At 44.2% G+C, this 19,520-nt stretch overlaps 1 protein-coding gene across 1 annotated transcript in view; it reads right to left on the bottom strand.

The window, feature by feature from the left end:
• LOC131948691 (2-oxoisovalerate dehydrogenase subunit beta, mitochondrial) overlaps window positions 1–19,520 on the bottom strand; it is a 43,344-nt gene that overhangs the window by 10,970 nt on the left and 12,854 nt on the right. Inside the window, exon 6 of the mRNA XM_059310348.1 lies at window positions 578–749. Coding sequence (XP_059166331.1) covers window positions 578–749 — 172 coding nt within the window. The remainder of the gene's footprint in view (window positions 1–577; window positions 750–19,520) is intronic.

Here is a 19,520-nt window from a genome sequence, read left to right on the forward strand (position 1 = left end):
CCAACACAACCCTAGAGGTAACTAGTCACTTACCCTCCTACCCAGGGGTAACTAGTCACTTACCTTCCAACACAACCCTAGAGGTAACTAGTCACTTACCTTCCAACACAACCCATGAGGTAACTAGTCACTTACCCTCCAACACAAGAGGTAACTAGTCACTTACCTTTCAACACAAGAGGTAACTAGTCACTTACCTTCCAACACAACCTTAGAGGTAACTAGTCACTTACCCTCCAACACAAGAGGTAACTAGTCACTTACCTTCCAACACAAGAGGTAACTAGTCACTTACCCTCCATAAGAGGTAACTAGTCACTTACCCTCCAACACAAGAGGTAACTAGTCACTTACCCTCCAACCCAAGAGGTAACTAGTCACTTACCCTCCATAAGAAGTAACTAGTCACTTACCCTCCAACACAAGAGGTAACTAGTCACTTACCCTCCAACACAAGAGGTAACTAGTCACTTACCTTCTAACACAACCCATGAGGTAACTAGTCACTTACCTTCCTACACAACACAAGAGCTAACTAGTCACTTACCCTCCAACCCAGGGGTAACTAGTCACTTACCCTCCAACACAACCTCCGCCTTAGACAGGGGCAACATGTAGTCTCCCACAGGCACCTCCTCCACTGCCGACCTGTACAAGATCTTGGGCTCTAGGAAGATGCAGGGGTTGTTGTCTCGTATACAGGCCAGGAGCAACCCTTTAGCCTGGACTGGCCCTCGGGGTGTCACTACCTGAAGGTATACAAAAGTTAACATTTGAGGTGGCACTACCTGATGGTATACAAAAGTTAACATTTGAGGTGGCACTACCTAAAGGTATACAAAAGTTATCGTTTGAGGTGGCACTACCTAAAGGTATACAAAAGTTAACATTTGAGGTGGCACTACCTGAAGGTATACAAAAGTTATCGTTTGAGGTGGCACTACCTAAAGGTATACAAAAGTTAACATTTGAGGTGGCACTACCTAAAGGTATACAAATTGTCTCCCCCTCCCCTCCACCCGAAGGCAAAGCAGAGTATTATGTTTCACTATCTTTCTCTCTCTTTATATATATATATATATATATATATATATATATATATATATATATATATATATATATATATATATATATATATATATAATATGTTTGATATTGTAGATATAAGTGATGGTAGCAGAGTGAAAACACTTGACCAATGTGAATGGGGTCATTGAACCACTCGACTTAAGCCCGATGTAAACGTTAACTAACTGGCAACGATGTAGTTGTGGCAGTATCATTTAGTGCTTAAACAACAAACACTCGGGGTCGCAGCCTTTACAACAACAATGTTTACCATTGTGAAGAGATCTGCTCGGAGGGTTAGGTTATTCATAGCGCGAGAAGTTCAGTTACAATTATTGTAAGACAGTAGGTCAAGGAAAGCTGGACAAGGTTAGATCATGGGGGGGGGGGGTGAACGTGAGCAGTTGTTTAGTACGTAGTAATCCAGATGACTTGATGGCGTCCTGCCCATGTCTCATGACGTCCTGCCCATGTCTCATGACGTCCTGCCCACTGTCTCATAACGTCCTGCCCACTGTCTCATGACGTCCTGTCCACTGTCTCATGACGTCTTGCCCACTGTCTCATGACGTCTTGCCCATTGTCTCATAACGTCCTGCCCACTGTCTCATGACGTCCTGCCCATTGTCTCATGACGTCCTGCCCACTGTCTCATGACGTCTTGCCCATTGTCTCATAACGTCCTGCCCACTGTCTCATGACGTCCTGCCCATTGTCTCATGACGTCCTGCCCATTGTCTCATGACGTCCTGCCCACTGTCTCATGACGTCCTGCCCACTGTCTCATAACGTCCTGTCCACTGTCTCATAACGTCCTGCCCACTGTCTCATGACGTCCTGCCCATTGTCTCATGACGTCCTGTCCACTGTCTCATGACGTCCTGCCCACTGTCTCATAACGTCCTGTCCACTGTCTCATGACGTCCTGCCCATTGTCTCATGACGTCCTGTCCACTGTCTCATGACGTCCTGCCCACTGTCTCATAACGTCCTGTCTACTGTCTCATGACGTCCTGTCCACTGTCTCATGACGTCCTGCCCATTGTCTCATGACGTCCTGCCCACTGTCTCATGACGTCCTGCCTTCTGTCTCATGACGTCCTGCCCACTGTCTCATAACGTCTTGCCCACTGTCTCATGGCGTCCTGCCCACTGTCTCATGACGTCCTGCTTTTTGTCTCATGACGTCTTGCCCATTGTCTCATGACGTCCTGTCTACTGTCTCATGACGTCCTGTCTACTGTCTCATGACGTCCTGCCCATTGTCTCATGACGTCCTGCCCATTGTCTCATGACGTCCTGCCCACTGTCTCATGACGTCCTGCCCACTGTCTCATGACGTCCTGCCTTCTGTCTCATGACGTCCTGCCCACTGTCTCATGACGTCCTGCCCACTGTCTCATGACGTCTTGCCCACTGTCTCATGACGTCCTGCCCACTGTCTCATAACGTCCTGCCCACTGTCTCATGACGTCTTGCCCACTGTCTCATGACGTCCTGCCCACTGTCTCATGACGTCTTGCCCACTGTCTCATGACGTCTTGCCCATTGTCTCATAACGTCCTGCCCACTGTCTCATGACGTCCTGCCCACTGTCTCATGACGTCCTGCCCACTGTCTCATGACGTCCTGCCCACTGTCTCATGACGTCCTGCCCACTGTCTCATGACGTCCTGCAATTGTCTCATGACGTCCTGCCCACTGTCTCATGACGTCCTGCCCACTGTCTCATGACGTCTTGCCCACTGTCTCATGACGTCTTGCCCACTGTCTCATGACGTCCTGCCCACTGTCTCATGACGTCTTGCCCACTGTCTCATGACGTCTTGCCCATTGTCTCATAACGTCCTGCCCACTGTCTCATGACGTCCTGCCCATTGTCTCATAACGTCCTGCCCACTGTCTCATGACGTCCTGCCCACTGTCTCATGACGTCCTGCCCACTGTCTCATGATGTCCTGCCCACTGCCTCATGACGTCCTGTCTACTGTCTCATGACGTCCAGCCCACTGTCTCATGACGTCCTGTCCACTGTCTCGTGACGTCCTGTCCACTGTCTCGTGACGTCCTGCCCACTGTCTCATGACGTCCTGCCCACTGTCTAGTGACGTCCTGCCCACTGTCTCATGACGTCCTGCCCACTGTCTCATGACGTCCTGTCTACTGTCTCATGACGTCCAGCCCACTGTCTCATGACGTCCTGTCTACTGTTTCATGACGTCCTGCTATTGTGGTTAAATGGTTGTCTCGTAATGCAAACATTCAAGCCAGTAAACTTCACTTTCTAAAGTGGTTGACGGACGGGCTATGTCACGTGATACTATAGCTGTATGGGCGGGGCACCGTGGTGTCAACATTAAGTGGACCACACAAGTGGACCACACAAGTCCGCGTCAAGGCCAAGGTCAGTGTGAGCTCTGTTAGCAAGGCTAAGTCCAAATAGTTCATCACCACGCACCAGTAGTTCCAACATCACCACCCACCAGTAGTTCCAACATCACCAGTAGTTCCAACATCACCAGTAGTTCCAACATCACCAGTAGTTCCAACATCACCAGTAGTTCCAACATCACCAGTAGTTCCAACATCACCACCCACCAGTGGTTCCAACATCACCAGTAGTTCCAACATCACCAGTAGTTCCAACATCACCAGTAGTTCCAACATCACCAGTAGTTCCAACATCACCAGTAGTTCCAACATCACCACCCACCAGTAGTTCCAACATCACCAGTAGTTCCAACATCACCAGTAGTTCCAACATCACCACCCACCAGTAGTTCCAACATCACCACCCACCAGTAGTTCCAACATCACCAGTAGTTCCAACATCACCAGTAGTTCCAACATCACCAGTAGTTCCAACATCACCAGTAGTTCCAACATCACCAGTAGTTCCAACATCACCACCCACCAGTAGTTCCAACATCACCAGTAGTTCCAACATCACCAGTAGTTCCAACATCACCAGTAGTTCCAACATCACCAGTAGTTCCAACATCACCACCCACCAGTAGTTCCAACATCACCACCCACCAGTAGTTCCAACATCACCAGTAGTTCCAACATCACCAGTAGTTCCAACATCACCAGTAGTTCCAACATCACCAGTAGTTCCAACATCACCAGTAGTTCCAACATCACCAGTAGTTCCAACATCACCAGTAGTTCCAACATCACCACCCACCAGTAGTTCCAACATCACCAGTAGTTCCAACATCACCAGTAGTTCCAACATCACCAGTAGTTCCAACATCACCACCCACCAGTAGTTCCAACATCACCACCCACCAGTAGTTCCAACATCACCAGTAGTTCCAACATCACCAGTAGTTCCAACATCACCAGTAGTTCCAACATCACCACCCACCAGTAGTTCCAACATCACCACGCACCAGTAGTTCCAACATCACCAGTAGTTCCAACATCACCAGTAGTTCCAACATCACCAGTAGTTCCAACATCACCAGTAGTTCCAACATCACCAGTAGTTCCAACATCACCACCCACCAGTAGTTCCAACATCACCAGTAGTTCCAACATCACCAGTAGTTACAACATCACCAGTAGTTCCAACATCACCAGTAGTTCCAACATCACCACCCACCAGTAGTTCCAACATCACCAGTAGTTCCAACATCACCAGTAGTTCCAACATCACCAGTAGTTCCAACATCACCAGTAGTTACAACATCAACAGACACAATTTGTCTAACCTAGACACCAACGGACACAATTCGTATAACCTGGACACCCATTTGACAGCCACAACCAACAGGTAGTGGCAGGCCGAACATTTGACGGCCACAGATTTAGATCCATCACCATCCACAATGGATCCTATCCGGGGGGCGTGTTATCTCCAGCCATTAGCGAGCCTTTGAGTGGTGCCAGATTTAGCGCCACAAGCAATCAACTCAATCGATTAGTTAAATCTGGCCAAATTTACTCCTGACTTCAAAAGGATTTGAAAAAGACGATTGCAGTCCTGAGAAAAATGGCCGGATTTTCGATAGGGAAAGTTCTAAAAATAAACATGAGAGAACAAGAAAACTACTTCAAGCGAGCGAGTGTCCGCCCCCCTCCTGGCATCTAATAATATCACGCCTCCCTGTACGACCCCCCCCCCCACCCCGCACATACACACAGCTAAAAGTAAAATAAGGCACGCGACGTCCTCGTTATAAGGTGGCAAACATTACACATGTGATGGGGAATGATGGGGATGGTAAACATTAAACAGATGTAATGGGGGGAGTGGGGATGGATGGTAGACATAACACAGATGTAACGGTGGAGGGATGGTAGACATTACACAGATGTAATGGGGGAAGGATGGCGATGGTAGACATTAAACAGATGTAATGGGGGGAGTGAGGATGGATGGTAGACATAACACAGATGTAACGGTGGAGGGATGGTAGACATTACACAGATGTAATGGGGGAAGGATGGGGATGGTAGACATTAAACAGATGTAATGGTGGAGGGATGGTAGACATTACACAGATGTAATGGGGGATGGAGAGGGGTGGTAGACATTAGACATATGTAATGGGGAGATATAGGGATAGTAGATAGTACACGAATAAGGGTTGATATAACACAGATTTTATGTTATGTTGAGAGTCATACCAGAGTCACACCAACATCACACCAGCATACCAGAGTCACACCAACATCACACCAGCATACCAGAGTCACACCAACATCACACCAGCATACCAGAGTCACACCAGCATACCAGAGTCACACCAACATCACACCAGCATACCAGAGTCACACCAACATCACACCAGCATACCAGAGTCACACCAACATCACACCAGCATACCAGAGTCACACCAACATCACACCAGCATACCAAAGTCACACCATCATACCAGAGTCACACCAACGTCACACCAGCATACCAGAGTCACACCAACATCACACCAGCATACCAAAGTCACACCAGCATACCAGAGTCACACCAACGTCACACCAGCATACCAGAGTCACACCAACTTCATACCAGCATACCAAAGTCACACCAGCATACCAGAGTCACACCAACGTCACACCAGCATACCAGAGTCACACCAACATCACACAAGCATACCAGAGTCACACCAACGTCACACCATCATACCAAAGTCACACCGACCCTCCAGCTCGCGCAACTTTGGAGAAGAACTGCGCATATTATTTATGAATTTTTGATTACTTTGTGACAGGAATATCAATCACAAGCTAATGTGTTGTCTCACTACAGGCTGCTTGAGGCAGACAAATAAAGCTCAGCCCAAAGTAAAGTTTTATGCAGACAAATAAAGCTCAGCCCAAAGTAAAGTTTTATGCAGACAAATAAAACTCAGCCCAAAGTAAAGTTTTATGCAGACAATTAAAGCTCAGCCCAAAGTAAAGTTTTATGCAGACAAATAAAGCTAAGCCCAAAGTAAAGTTTTACGCAGACAAAGCTCAGCCCAAAGTAAAGTTTTATGGAGACAAATAAAGCTCAGCCCAAAGTAAAGTTTTATGCAGACAAATAAAGCTGAGCCCAAAGTAAAGTTTTATGCAGACAAATAAAGCTCAGCCAAAAGTAAAGTTTTATGCAGACAAATAAAGCTCAGCCCAAAGTAAAGTTTTATGCAGACAAATAAAGCTCAGCCCAAAGTAAAGTTTTATGCAGACAAATAAAGCTCAGCCCAAAGTAAAGTTTTATGCAGACAAATAAAGCTCAGCCCAAAGTAAAGTTTTATGCAGACAAATAAAGCTCAGCCCAAAGTAAAGTTTTATGCAGACAAATAAAGCTCAGCCCAAAGTAAAGTTTTATGCAGACAAATAAAGCTCAGCCCAAAGTAAAGTTTTATGCAGACAAATAAAGCTCAGCCCAAAGTAAAGTTTTATGCAGACAAATAAAGCTCAGCCCAAAGTAAAGTTTTATGCAGACAAATAAAGCTCAGCCCAAAGTAAAGTTTTATGCAGACAAATAAAGCTCAGCCAAAAGTAAAGTTTTATGCAGACAAATAAAACTATGCCCAAAGTAAAGTTTTATGCAGACAAATAAAGCTCAGCCAAAAGTAAAGTTTTATACAGACAAATAAAGCTCAGCCCAAAGTAAAGTTTTATGCAGACAAATAAAGCTCAGCCCAAAGTAAAGTTTTATGCAGACAAATAAAGCTCAGCCCAAAGTAAAGTTTTATGCAGACAAATAAAACTCAGCCCAAAGTAAAGTTTTATGCAGACAAATAAAGCTCAGCCCAAAGTAAAGTTTTATGCAGACAAATAAAGCTCAGCCCAAAGTAAAGTTTTATGCAGACAAATAAAGCTCAGCCCAAAGTAAAGTTTTATGCAGACAAATAAAGCTCAGCCCAAAGTAAAGTTTTATGCAGACAAATAAAGCTCAGCCCAAAGTAAAGTTTTATGCAGACAAATAAAGCTCAGCCCAAAGTAAAGTTTTATGCAGACAAATAAAGCTCAGCCCAAAGTAAAGTTTTATGCAGACAAATAAAGCTCAGCCCAAAGTAAAGTTTTATGCAGACAAATAAAGCTCAGCCCAAAGTAAAGTTTTATGCAGACAAATAAAGCTCAGCCCAAAGTAAAGTTTTATGCAGACAAATAAAGCTCAGCCAAAAGTAAAGTTTTATGCAGACAAATAAAACTATGCCCAAAGTAAAGTTTTATGCAGACAAATAAAGCTCAGCCAAAAGTAAAGTTTTATACAGACAAATAAAGCTCAGCCCAAAGTAAAGTTTTATGCAGACAAATAAAGCTCAGCCCAAAGTAAAGTTTTATGCAGACAAATAAAGCTCAGCCCAAAGTAAAGTTTTATGCAGACAAATAAAACTCAGCCCAAAGTAAAGTTTTATGCAGACAAATAAAGCTCAGCCCAAAGTAAAGTTTTATGCAGACAAATAAAGCTCAGCCCAAAGTAAAGTTTTATGCAGACAAATAAAGCTCAGCCCAAAGTAAAGTTTTATGCAGACAAATAAAGCTCAGCCCAAAGTAAAGTTTTATGCAGACAAATAAAGCTCAGCCCAAAGTAAAGTTTTATGCAGACAAATAAAGCTCAGCCCAAAGTAAAGTTTTATGCAGACAAATAAAGCTCAGCCCAAAGTAAAGTTTTATGCAGACAAATAAAGCTCAGCCCAAAGTAAAGTTTTATGCAGACAAATAAAGCTCAGCCCAAAGTAAAGTTTTATGCAGACAAATAAAGCTCAGCCCAAAGTAAAGTTTTATGCAGACAAATAAAGCTCAGCCAAAAGTAAAGTTTTATGCAGACAAATAAAACTATGCCCAAAGTAAAGTTTTATGCAGACAAATAAAGCTCAGCCAAAAGTAAAGTTTTATACAGACAAATAAAGCTCAGCCCAAAGTAAAGTTTTATGCAGACAAATAAAGCTCAGCCCAAAGTAAAGTTTTATGCAGACAAATAAAGCTCAGCCCAAAGTAAAGTTTTATGCAGACAAATAAAACTCAGCCCAAAGTAAAGTTTTATGCAGACAAATAAAGCTCAGCCCAAAGTAAAGTTTTATGCAGACAAATAAAGCTCAGCCCAAAGTAAAGTTTTATGCAGACAAATAAAGCTCAGCCCAAAGTAAAGTTTTATGCAGACAAATAAAGCTCAGCCCAAAGTAAAGTTTTATGCAGACAAATAAAGCTCAGCCCAAAGTAAAGTTTTATGCAGACAAATAAAGCTCAGCCCAAAGTAAAGTTTTATGCAGACAAATAAAGCTCAGCCCAAAGTAAAGTTTTATGCAGACAAATAAAGCTCAGCCCAAAGTAAAGTTTTATGCAGACAAATAAAGCTCAGCCCAAAGTAAAGTTTTATGCAGACAAATAAAGCTCAGCCCAAAGTAAAGTTTTATGCAGACAAATAAAGCTCAGCCAAAAGTAAAGTTTTATGCAGACAAATAAAACTATGCCCAAAGTAAAGTTTTATGCAGACAAATAAAGCTCAGCCAAAAGTAAAGTTTTATACAGACAAATAAAGCTCAGCCCAAAGTAAAGTTTTATGCAGACAAATAAAGCTCAGCCGAAAGTAAAGTTTTATGCAGACAAATAAAGCTCAGCCCAAAGTAAAGTTTTATGCAGACAAATAAAACTCAGCCCAAAGTAAAGTTTTATGCAGACAAATAAAGCTCAGCCCAAAGTAAAGTTTTATGCAGACAAATAAAGCTCAGCCCAAAGTAAAGTTTTATGCAGACAAATAAAGCTCAGCCCAAAGTAAAGTTTTATGCAGACAAATAAAGCTCAGCCCAAAGTAAAGTTTTATGCAGACAAATAAAGCTCAGCCCAAAGTAAAGTTTTATGCAGACAAATAAAGCTCAGCCCAAAGTAAAGTTTTATGCAGACAAATAAAGCTCAGCCCAAAGTAAAGTTTTATGCAGACAAATAAAGCTCAGCCCAAAGTAAAGTTTTATGCAGACAAATAAAGCTCAGCCCAAAGTAAAGTTTTATGCAGACAAATAAAGCTCAGCCCAAAGTAAAGTTTTATGCAGACAAATAAAGCTCAGCCAAAAGTAAAGTTTTATGCAGACAAATAAAACTATGCCCAAAGTAAAGTTTTATGCAGACAAATAAAGCTCAGCCAAAAGTAAAGTTTTATACAGACAAATAAAGCTCAGCCCAAAGTAAAGTTTTATGCAGACAAATAAAGCTCAGCCCAAAGTAAAGTTTTATGCAGACAAATAAAGCTCAGCCCAAAGTAAAGTTTTATGCAGACAAATAAAGCTCAGCCCAAAGTAAAGTTTTATGCAGACAAATAAAGCTCAGCCCAAAGTAAAGTTTTATGCAGACAAATAAAGCTCAGCCAAAAGTAAAGTTTTATGCAGACAAATAAAGCTCAGCCCAAAGTAAAGTTTTATGCAGACAAATAAAGCTCAGCCCAAAGTAAAGTTTTATGCAGACAAATAAAGCTCAGCCCAAAGTAAAGTTTTATGCAGACAAATAAAGCTCAGCCCAAAGTAAAGTTTTATGCAGACAAATAAAGCTCAGCCCAAAGTAAAGTTTTATGCAGACAAATAAAGCTCAGCCCAAAGTAAAGTTTTATGCAGACAAATAAAGCTCAGCCCAAAGTAAAGTTTTATGCAGACAAATAAAGTTCTGCCCAAAGTAAAGTTTTATGCAGACAAATAAAGCTCAGCCCAAAGTAAAGTTTTATGCAGACAAATAAAGCTCAGCCCAAAGTAAAGTTTAATGCAGACAAATAAAGTTCTGCCCAAAGTAAAGTTTTATGCAGACAAATAAAGCTCAGCCCAAAGTAAAGTTTTATGCAGACAAATAAAGCTCAGCCCAAAGTAAAGTTTTATGCAGACAAATAAAGCTCAGCCCAAAGTAAAGTTTTATGCAGACAAATAAAGCTCAGCCCAAAGTAAAGTTTTATGCAGACAAATAAAGCTCAGCCCAAAGTAAAGTTTTATGCAGACAAATAAAACTATGCCCAAAGTAAAGTTTTATGAAGACAAATAAAGCTCAGCCCAAAGTAAAGTTTTATGCAGACAAGTAAAGCTCAGCCCAAAGTAAAGTTTTATGCAGACAAATAAAGCTCAGCCCAAAGTAAAATTTTTATGCAGACAAATAAAGCTCAGCCAAAAGTAAAGTTTTATGCAGACAAATAAAACTATGCCCAAAGTAAAGTTTTATGCAGACAAATAAAGCTCAGCCCAAAGTAAAGTTTTATGCAGACAAATAAAGCTCAGCCCAAAGTAAAGTTTTATGCAGACAAATAAAGCTCAGCCCAAAGTAAAGTTTTATGCAGACAAATAAAGCTCAGCCCAAAGTAAAGTTTTATGCAGACAAATAAAGCTCAGCCCAAAGTAAAGTTTTATGCAGACAAATAAAGCTCAGCCCAAAGTAAAGTTTTATGCAGACAAATAAAGCTCAGCCCAAAGTAAAGTTTTATGCAGACAAATAAAGCTCAGCCCAAAGTAAAGTTTTATGCAGACAAATAAAGCTCAGCCCAAAGTAAAGTTTTATGCAGACAAATAAAGCTCAGCCCAAAGTAAAGTTTTATGCAGACAAATAAAGCTCAGCCCAAAGTAAAGTTTTATGCAGACAAATAAAGCTCAGCCCAAAGTAAAGTTTTATGCAGACAAATAAAGCTCAGCCCAAAGTAAAGTTTTATGCAGACAAATAAAGCTCAGCCCAAAGTAAAGTTTTATGCAGACAAATAAAGCTCAGCCCAAAGTAAAGTTTTATGCAGACAAATAAAACTATGCCCAAAGTAAAGTTTATGCAGACAAATAAAGCTCAGCCAAAAGTAAAGTTTTATGCAGACAAATAAAGCTCAGCCCAAAGTAAAGTTTTATGCAGACAAATAAAGCTCAGCCCAAAGTAAAGTTTTATGCAGACAAATAAAGCTCAGCCCAAAGTAAAGTTTAATGCAGACAAATAAAGTTCTGCCCAAAGTAAAGTTTTATGCAGACAAATAAAGCTCAGCCCAAAGTAAAGTTTTATGCAGACAAATAAAGCTCAGCCCAAAGTAAAGTTTTATGCAGACAAATAAAGCTCAGCCCAAAGTAAAGTTTTATGCAGACAAATAAAGCTCAGCCCAAAGTAAAGTTTTATGCAGACAAATAAAGCTCAGCCCAAAGTAAAGTTTTATGCAGACAAATAAAGCTCAGCCCAAAGTAAAGTTTTATGCAGACAAATAAAGCTCAGCCCAAAGTAAAGTTTTATGCAGACAAATAAAGCTCAGCCCAAAGTAAAGTTTTATGCAGACAAATAAAGCTCAGCCCAAAGTAAAGTTTTATGCAGACAAATAAAGCTCAGCCCAAAGTAAAGTTTTATGCAGACAAATAAAGCTCAGCCCAAAGTAAAGTTTTATGCAGACAAATAAAGCTCAGCCCAAAGTAAAGTTTTATGCAGACAAATAAAGCTCAGCCCAAAGTAAAGTTTTATGCAGACAAATAAAGCTCAGCCCAAAGTAAAGTTTTATGCAGACAAATAAAGCTCAGCCCAAAGTAAAGTTTTATGCAGACAAGTAAAGCTCAGCCCAAAGTAAAGTTTTATGCAGACAAATAAAGCTCAGCCCAAAGTAAAGTTTTATGCAGACAAATAAAGCTCAGCCCAAAGTAAAGTTTTATGCAGACAAATAAAGCTCAGCCCAAAGTAAAGTTTTTATTTGACTGTTGTATGAAGGCAAATCTCACATTGTTTGTTGTATGTACAGACACCCCCCTTCCCCCCCCCCCCCCCCCCCCCAGGATCGCAGACAGGGCAGGTCAGGTCTACTGTGTCAGTCTATGTTGCAATTATTGGGACTGCAACAGACGGTCTAATGATAACTTACGTGTTCATTGTGGGCTCATCCCCCACACCACACAAAACCCCACACACAACATCCCCTCACCCATATCCCACACAATCAAGTGAAATGGACAATACACAGCCAATAATTACGTGGCGTAACAGCTGTCCAGTGTCTGGATTTGCCATTTACGATCAGACGATAAACAAGTGACTTCAACATATGGAAGAGGTGGGAGCCCTACACAAGTGACATCAACATATGGAAGAGGTGGGAGCCCTACACAAGTGATGTCAACATATGGAAGAGGTGGGAGCCCTACACAAGTGACATCAACATATGGAAGAGGTGGGAGCCCTACACAAGTGATGTCAACATATGGAAGAGGTGGGAGCCCTACACAAGTGACATCAACATATGGAAGAGGTGGGAGCCCTACACAAGTGACATCAACATATGGAAGAGGTGGGAGCCCTACACAAGTGACGTCAACATATGGAAGAGGTGGGAGCCCTACACAAGTGATGTTAACATATGGAAGAGGTGGGAGCCCTACAGTGTGACATCAACATATGGAAGAGGTGGGAGCCCTACACAAGTGACATCAACATATGGAAGAGGTGGGAGCCCTACACAAGTGACATCAACATATGGAAGAGGTGGGAGCCCTACATAAGTGATGTCAACATATGGAAGAGGTGGGAGCCCTACACAAGTGATGTGAGCCCTACACAAGTGATGTGAGCCCTACACAAGTGATGTCAACATATGGAAGAGGTGGGAGCCCTACAGTGTGACATCAACATATGGAAGAGGTGGGAGCCCTACACAAGTGATGTCAACATATGGAAGAGGTGGGAGCCCTACACAAGTGATGTCAACATATGGAAGAGGTGGGAGCCCTACACAAGTGACATCAACATATGGAAGAGGTGGGAGCCCTACACAAGTGACATCAACATATGGAAGAGATGGGAGCCCTACACAAGTGATGTCAACATATGGAAGAGGTGGGAGCCCTACACAAGTGATGTCAACATATGGAAGAGGTGGGAGCCCTACACAAGTGACATCAACATATGGAAGAGGTGGGAGCCCTACACAAGTGACATCAACATATGGAAGAGGTGGGAGCCCTACATAAGTGATGTCAACATATGGAAGAGGTGGGAGCCCTACACAAGTGACATCAACATATGGAAGAGGTGGGAGCCCTACACAAGTGACATCAACATATGGAAGAGGTGGGAGCCCTACACAAGTGACATCAACATATGGAAGAGGTGGGAGCCCTACACAAGTGACATCAACATATGGAAGAGGTGGGAGCCCTACACAAGTGATGTCAACATATGGAAGAGGTGGGAGCCCTACACAAGTGATGTCAACATATGGAAGAGGTGGGAGCCCTACACAAGTGACATCAACATATGGAAGAGGTGGGAGCCCTACACAAGTGATGTCAACATATGGAAGAGGTGGGAGCCCTACACAAGTGACATCAACATATGGAAGAGGTGGGAGCCCTACACAAGTGATGTGAGCCCTACACAAGTGATGTCAACATATGGAAGAGGTGGGAGCCCTACACAAGTGATGTCAACATATGGAAGAGGTGGGAGCCCTACACAAGTGACATCAACATATGGAAGAGGTGGGAGCCCTACACAAGTGATGTCAACATATGGAAGAGGTGGGAGCCCTACACAAGTGACATCAACATATGGAAGAGGTGGGAGCCCTACACAAGTGATGTCAACATATGGAAGAGGTGGGAGCCCTACACAAGTGACATCAACATATGGAAGAGATGGGAGCCCTACACAAGTGATGTCAACATATGGAAGAGATGGGAGCCCTACACAAGTGACATCAACATATGGAAGAGGTGGGAGCCCTACACAAGTGACATCAACATATGGAAGAGGTGGGAGCCCTACACAAGTGACATCAACATATGGAAGAGATGGGAGCCCTACACAAGTGATGTCAACATATGGAAGAGGTGGGAGCCCTACACAAGTGATGTCAACATATGGAAGAGGTGGGAGCCCTACATAAGTGACGTCAACATATGGAAGAGGTGGGAGCCCTACACAAGTGACATCAACATATGGAAGAGATGGGAGCCCTACACAAGTGATGTCAACATATGGAAGAGGTGGGAGCCCTACACAAGTGATGTCAACATATGGAAGAGGTGGGAGCCCTACACAAGTGATGTCAACATATGGAAGAGGTGGGAGCCCTACACAAGTGATGTCAACATGTGGAAGAGGTGGGAGCCCTACACAAGTGACATCAACATATGGAAGAGGTGGGAGCCCTACACAAGTGACATCAACATATGGAAGAGGTGGGAGCCCTACACAAGTGACATCAACATATGGAAGAGGTGGGAGCCCTACACAAGTGACGTCAACATATGGAAGAGGTGGGAGCCCTACACAAGTGATATCAACATATGGAAGAGGTGGGAGCCCTACACAAGTGATGTCAACATATGGAAGAGGTGGGAGCCCTACACAAGTGACATCAACATATGGAAGAGGTGGGAGCCCTACACAAGTGACATCAACATATGGAAGAGGTGGGAGCCCTACACAAGTGACATCAACATATGGAAGAGGTGGGAGCCCTACACAAGTGATGTCAACATATGGAAGAGGTGGGAGCCCTACACAAGTGACATCAACATATGGAAGAGGTGGGAGCCCTACACAAGTGACATCAACATATGGAAGAGGTGGGAGCCCTACACAAGTGATGTCAACATGTGGAAGAGGTGGGAGCCCTACACAAGTGACGTCAACATATGGAAGAGGTGGGAGCCCTACACAAGTGACATCAACATATGGAAGAGGTGGGAGCCCTACACAAGTGACATCAACATATGGAAGAGGTGGGAGCCCTACACAAGTGATGTCAACATATGGAAGAGGTGGGAGCCCTACACAAGTGATGTCAACATATGGAAGAGGTGGGAGCCCTACACAAGTGACATCAACATATGGAAGAGGTGGGAGCCCTACACAAGTGACATCAACATATGGAAGAGATGGGAGCCCTACACAAGTGACATCAACATATGGAAGAGGTGGGAGCCCTACACAAGTGATGTCAACATATGGAAGAGATGGGAGCCCTACACAAGTGATGTGAGCCCTACACAAGTGACATCAACATATGGAAGAGGTGGGAGCCCTACAGTGTGACATCAACATATGGAAGAGGTGGGAGCCCTACACAAGTGATGTCAACATATGGAAGAGGTGGGAGCCCTACACAAGTGATGTCAACATATGGAAGAGATAAGAGCCCTACACAAGTGATGTCAACATATGGAAGAGGTGGGAGCCCTACACAAGTGACATCAACATATGGAAGAGGTGGGAGCCCTACACAAGTGATGTCAACATATGGAAGAGGTGGGAGCCCTACACAAGTGACATCAACATATGGAAGAGGTGGGAGCCCTACACAAGTGATGTCAACATATGGAAGAGGTGGGAGCCCTACACAAGTGATGTCAACATATGGAAGAGGTGGGAGCCCTACACAAGTGATGTCAACATATGGAAGAGGTGGGAGCCCTACACAAGTGACATCAACATATGGAAGAGGTGGGAGCCCTACACAAGTGATGTCAACATATGGAAGAGGTGGGAGCCCTACACAAGTGATGTCAACATATGGAAGAGGTGGGAGCCCTACACAAGTGACATCAACATATGGAAGAGGTGGGAGCCCTACACAAGTGATGTCAACATATGGAAGAGGTGGGAGCCCTACACAAGTGACATCAACATATGGAAGAGGTGGGAGCCCTACACAAGTGATGTCAACATATGGAAGAGGTGGGAGCCCTACACAAGTGATGTCAACATATGGAAGAGGTGGGAGCCCTACACAAGTGATGTCAACATATGGAAGAGGTGGGAGCCCTACACAAGTGACATCAACATATGGAAGAGGTGGGAACCCTACACAAGTGATGTCAACATATGGAAGAGGTGGGAGCCCTACACAAGTGATGTCAACATATGGAAGAGGTGGGAGCCCTACACAAGTGATGTCAACATATGGAAGAGATAGGAGCCCTACACAAGTTATGTCAACATATGGAAGAGGTGGGAGCCCTACACAAGTGATGTCAACATATGGAAGAGGTGGGAGCCCTACACAAGTGACATCAACATATGGAAGAGGTGGGAGCCCTACACAAGTGATGTCAACATATGGAAGAGGTGGGAGCCCTACACAAGTGATGTCAACATATGGAAGAGGTGGGAGCCCTACACAAGTGACATCAACATATGGAAGAGGTGGGAGCCCTACACAAGTGATGTCAACATATGGAAGAGGTGGGAGCCCTACACAAGTGATGTCAACATATGGAAGAGGTGGGAGCCCTACACAAGTGACATCAACATATGGAAGAGGTGGGAGCCCTACACAAGTGATGTCAACATATGGAAGAGGTGGGAGCCCTACACAAGTGATGTCAACATATGGAAGAGGTGGGAGCCCTACACAAGTGACATCAACATATGGAAGAGGTGGGAGCCCTACACAAGTGACATCAACATATGGAAGAGGTGGGAGCCCTACACAAGTGATGTCAACATATGGAAGAGGTGGGAGCCCTACACAAGTGATGTCAACATATGGAAGAGGTGGGAGCCCTACACAAGTGACATCAACATATGGAAGAGGTGGGAGCCCTACACAAGTGACATCAACATATGGAAGAGGTGGGAGCCCTACACAAGTGACATCAACATATGGAAGAGGTGGGAGCCCTACACAAGTGATGTGAGCCCTACATAAGTGATGTCAACATATGGAAGAGGTGGGAGCCCTACACAAGTGACATCAACATATGGAAGAGGTGGGAGCCCTACACAAGTGATGTGAGCCCTACACAAGTGATGTCAACATATGGAAGAGGTGGGAGCCCTACACAAGAGACATCAACATATGGAAGAGGTGGGAGCCCTACACAAGTGATGTGAGCCCTACACAAGTGATGTCAACATATGGAAGAGGTGGGAGCCCTACACAAGTGACATCAACATATGGAAGAGGTGGGAGCCCTACACAAGTGACGTCAACATATGGAAGAGGTGGGAGCCCTACAGTGTGACATCAACATATGGAAGAGGTGGGAGCCCTACACAAGTGATGTCAACATATGGAAGAGGTGGGAGCCCTACACAAGTGACATCAACATGTGGAAGAGGTGGGAGCCCTACACAAGTGATGTCAACATATGGAAGAGGTGGGAGCCCTACACAAGTGATGTCAACATATGGAAGAGGTGGGAGCCCTACACAAGTGACATCAACATATGGAAGAGGTGGGAGCCCTACATAAGTGACATCAACATATGGAAGAGGTGGGAGCCCTACATAAGTGATGTCAACATATGGAAGAGGTGGGAGCCCTACACAAGTGATGTCAACATATGGAAGAGGTGGGAGCCCTACACAAGTGATGTCAACATATGGAAGAGGTGGGAGCCCTACACAAGTGATGTCAACATATGGAAGAGGTGGGAGCCCTACACAAGTGATGTCAACATATGGAAGAGGTGGGAGCCCTACACAAGTGACATCAACATATGGAAGAGGTGGGAGCCCTACACAAGTGACATCAACATATGGAAGAGGTGGGAGCCCTACACAAGTGATGTCAACATATGGAAGAGGTGGGAGCCCTACACAAGTGATGTCAACATATGGAAGAGGTGGGAGCCCTACACAAGTGATGTCAACATATGGAAGAGGTGGGAGCCCTACACAAGTGATGTCAACATATGGAAGAGGTGGGAGCCCTACACAAGTGACATCAACATATGGAAGAGGTGAGAGCCCTACACAAGTGATGTCAACATATGGAAGAGGTGGGAGCCCTACACAAGTGACATCAACATATGGAAGAGGTGGGAGCCCTACACAAGTGACATCAACATATGGAAGAGGTGGGAGCCCTACACAAGTGACATCAACATATGGAAGAGGTGGGAGCCCTACACAAGTGATGTCAACATATGGAAGAGGTGGGAGCCCTACACAAGTGATGTCAACATATGGAAGAGGTGGGAGCCCTACAGTGTGACATCAACATATGGAAGAGGTGGGAGCCCTACACAAGTGACATCAACATATGGAAGAGGTGGGAGCCCTACACAAGTGACATCAACATATGGAAGAGGTGGGAGCCCTACATAAGTGATGTCAACATATGGAAGAGGTGGGAGCCCTACATAAGTGATGTCAACATATGGAAGAGGTGGGAGCCCTACACAAGTGATGTCAACATATGGAAGAGGTGGGAGCCCTACACAAGTGACATCAACATATGGAAGAGGTGGGAGCCCTACACAAGTGATGTCAACATATGGAAGAGGTGGGAGCCCTACACAAGTGATGTCAACATGTGGAAGAGGTGGGAGCCCTACATAAGTGATGTCAACATGTGGAAGAGGTGGGAGCCCTACACAAGTGACATCAACATATGGAAGAGGTGGGAGCCCTACACAAGTGACATCAACATATGGAAGAGGTGGGAGCCCTACATAAGTGATGTCAACATATGGAAGAGGTGGGAGCCCTACACAAGTGATGTCAACATATGGAAGAGGTGGGAGCCCTACACAAGTGATGTCAACATATGGAAGAGGTGGGAGCCCTACACAAGTGACATCAACATATGGAAGAGGTGGGAGCCCTACACAAGTGACATCAACATATGGAAGAGGTGGGAGCCCTACACAAGTGATGTCAACATATGGAAGAGGTGGGAGCCCTACACAAGTGATGTCAACATATGGAAGAGGTGGGAGCCCTACACAAGTGACATCAACATATGGAAGAGGTGGGAGCCCTACACAAGTGATGTCAACATATGGAAGAGGTGGGAGCCCTACACAAGTGACGTCAACATATGGAAGAGGTGGGAGCCCTACACAAGTGACATCAACATATGGAAGAGGTGGGAGCCCTACACAAGTGACATCAACATATGGAAGAGGTGGGAGCCCTACATAAGTGATGTCAACATATGGAAGAGGTGGGAGCCCTACACAAGTGACATCAACATATGGAAGAGGTGGGAGCCCTACATAAGTGACGTCAACATATGGAAGAGGTGGGAGCCCTACACAAGTGACATCAACATATGGAAGAGGTGGGAGCCCTACACAAGTGACATCAAC

Source organism: Physella acuta, unplaced genomic scaffold (assembly GCF_028476545.2).
Source record: "Physella acuta isolate Inbredline_101_S28 unplaced genomic scaffold, ASM2847654v3 ptg000658l, whole genome shotgun sequence".
Classification (NCBI taxonomy): Eukaryota; Metazoa; Mollusca; class Gastropoda; family Physidae; genus Physella; species Physella acuta.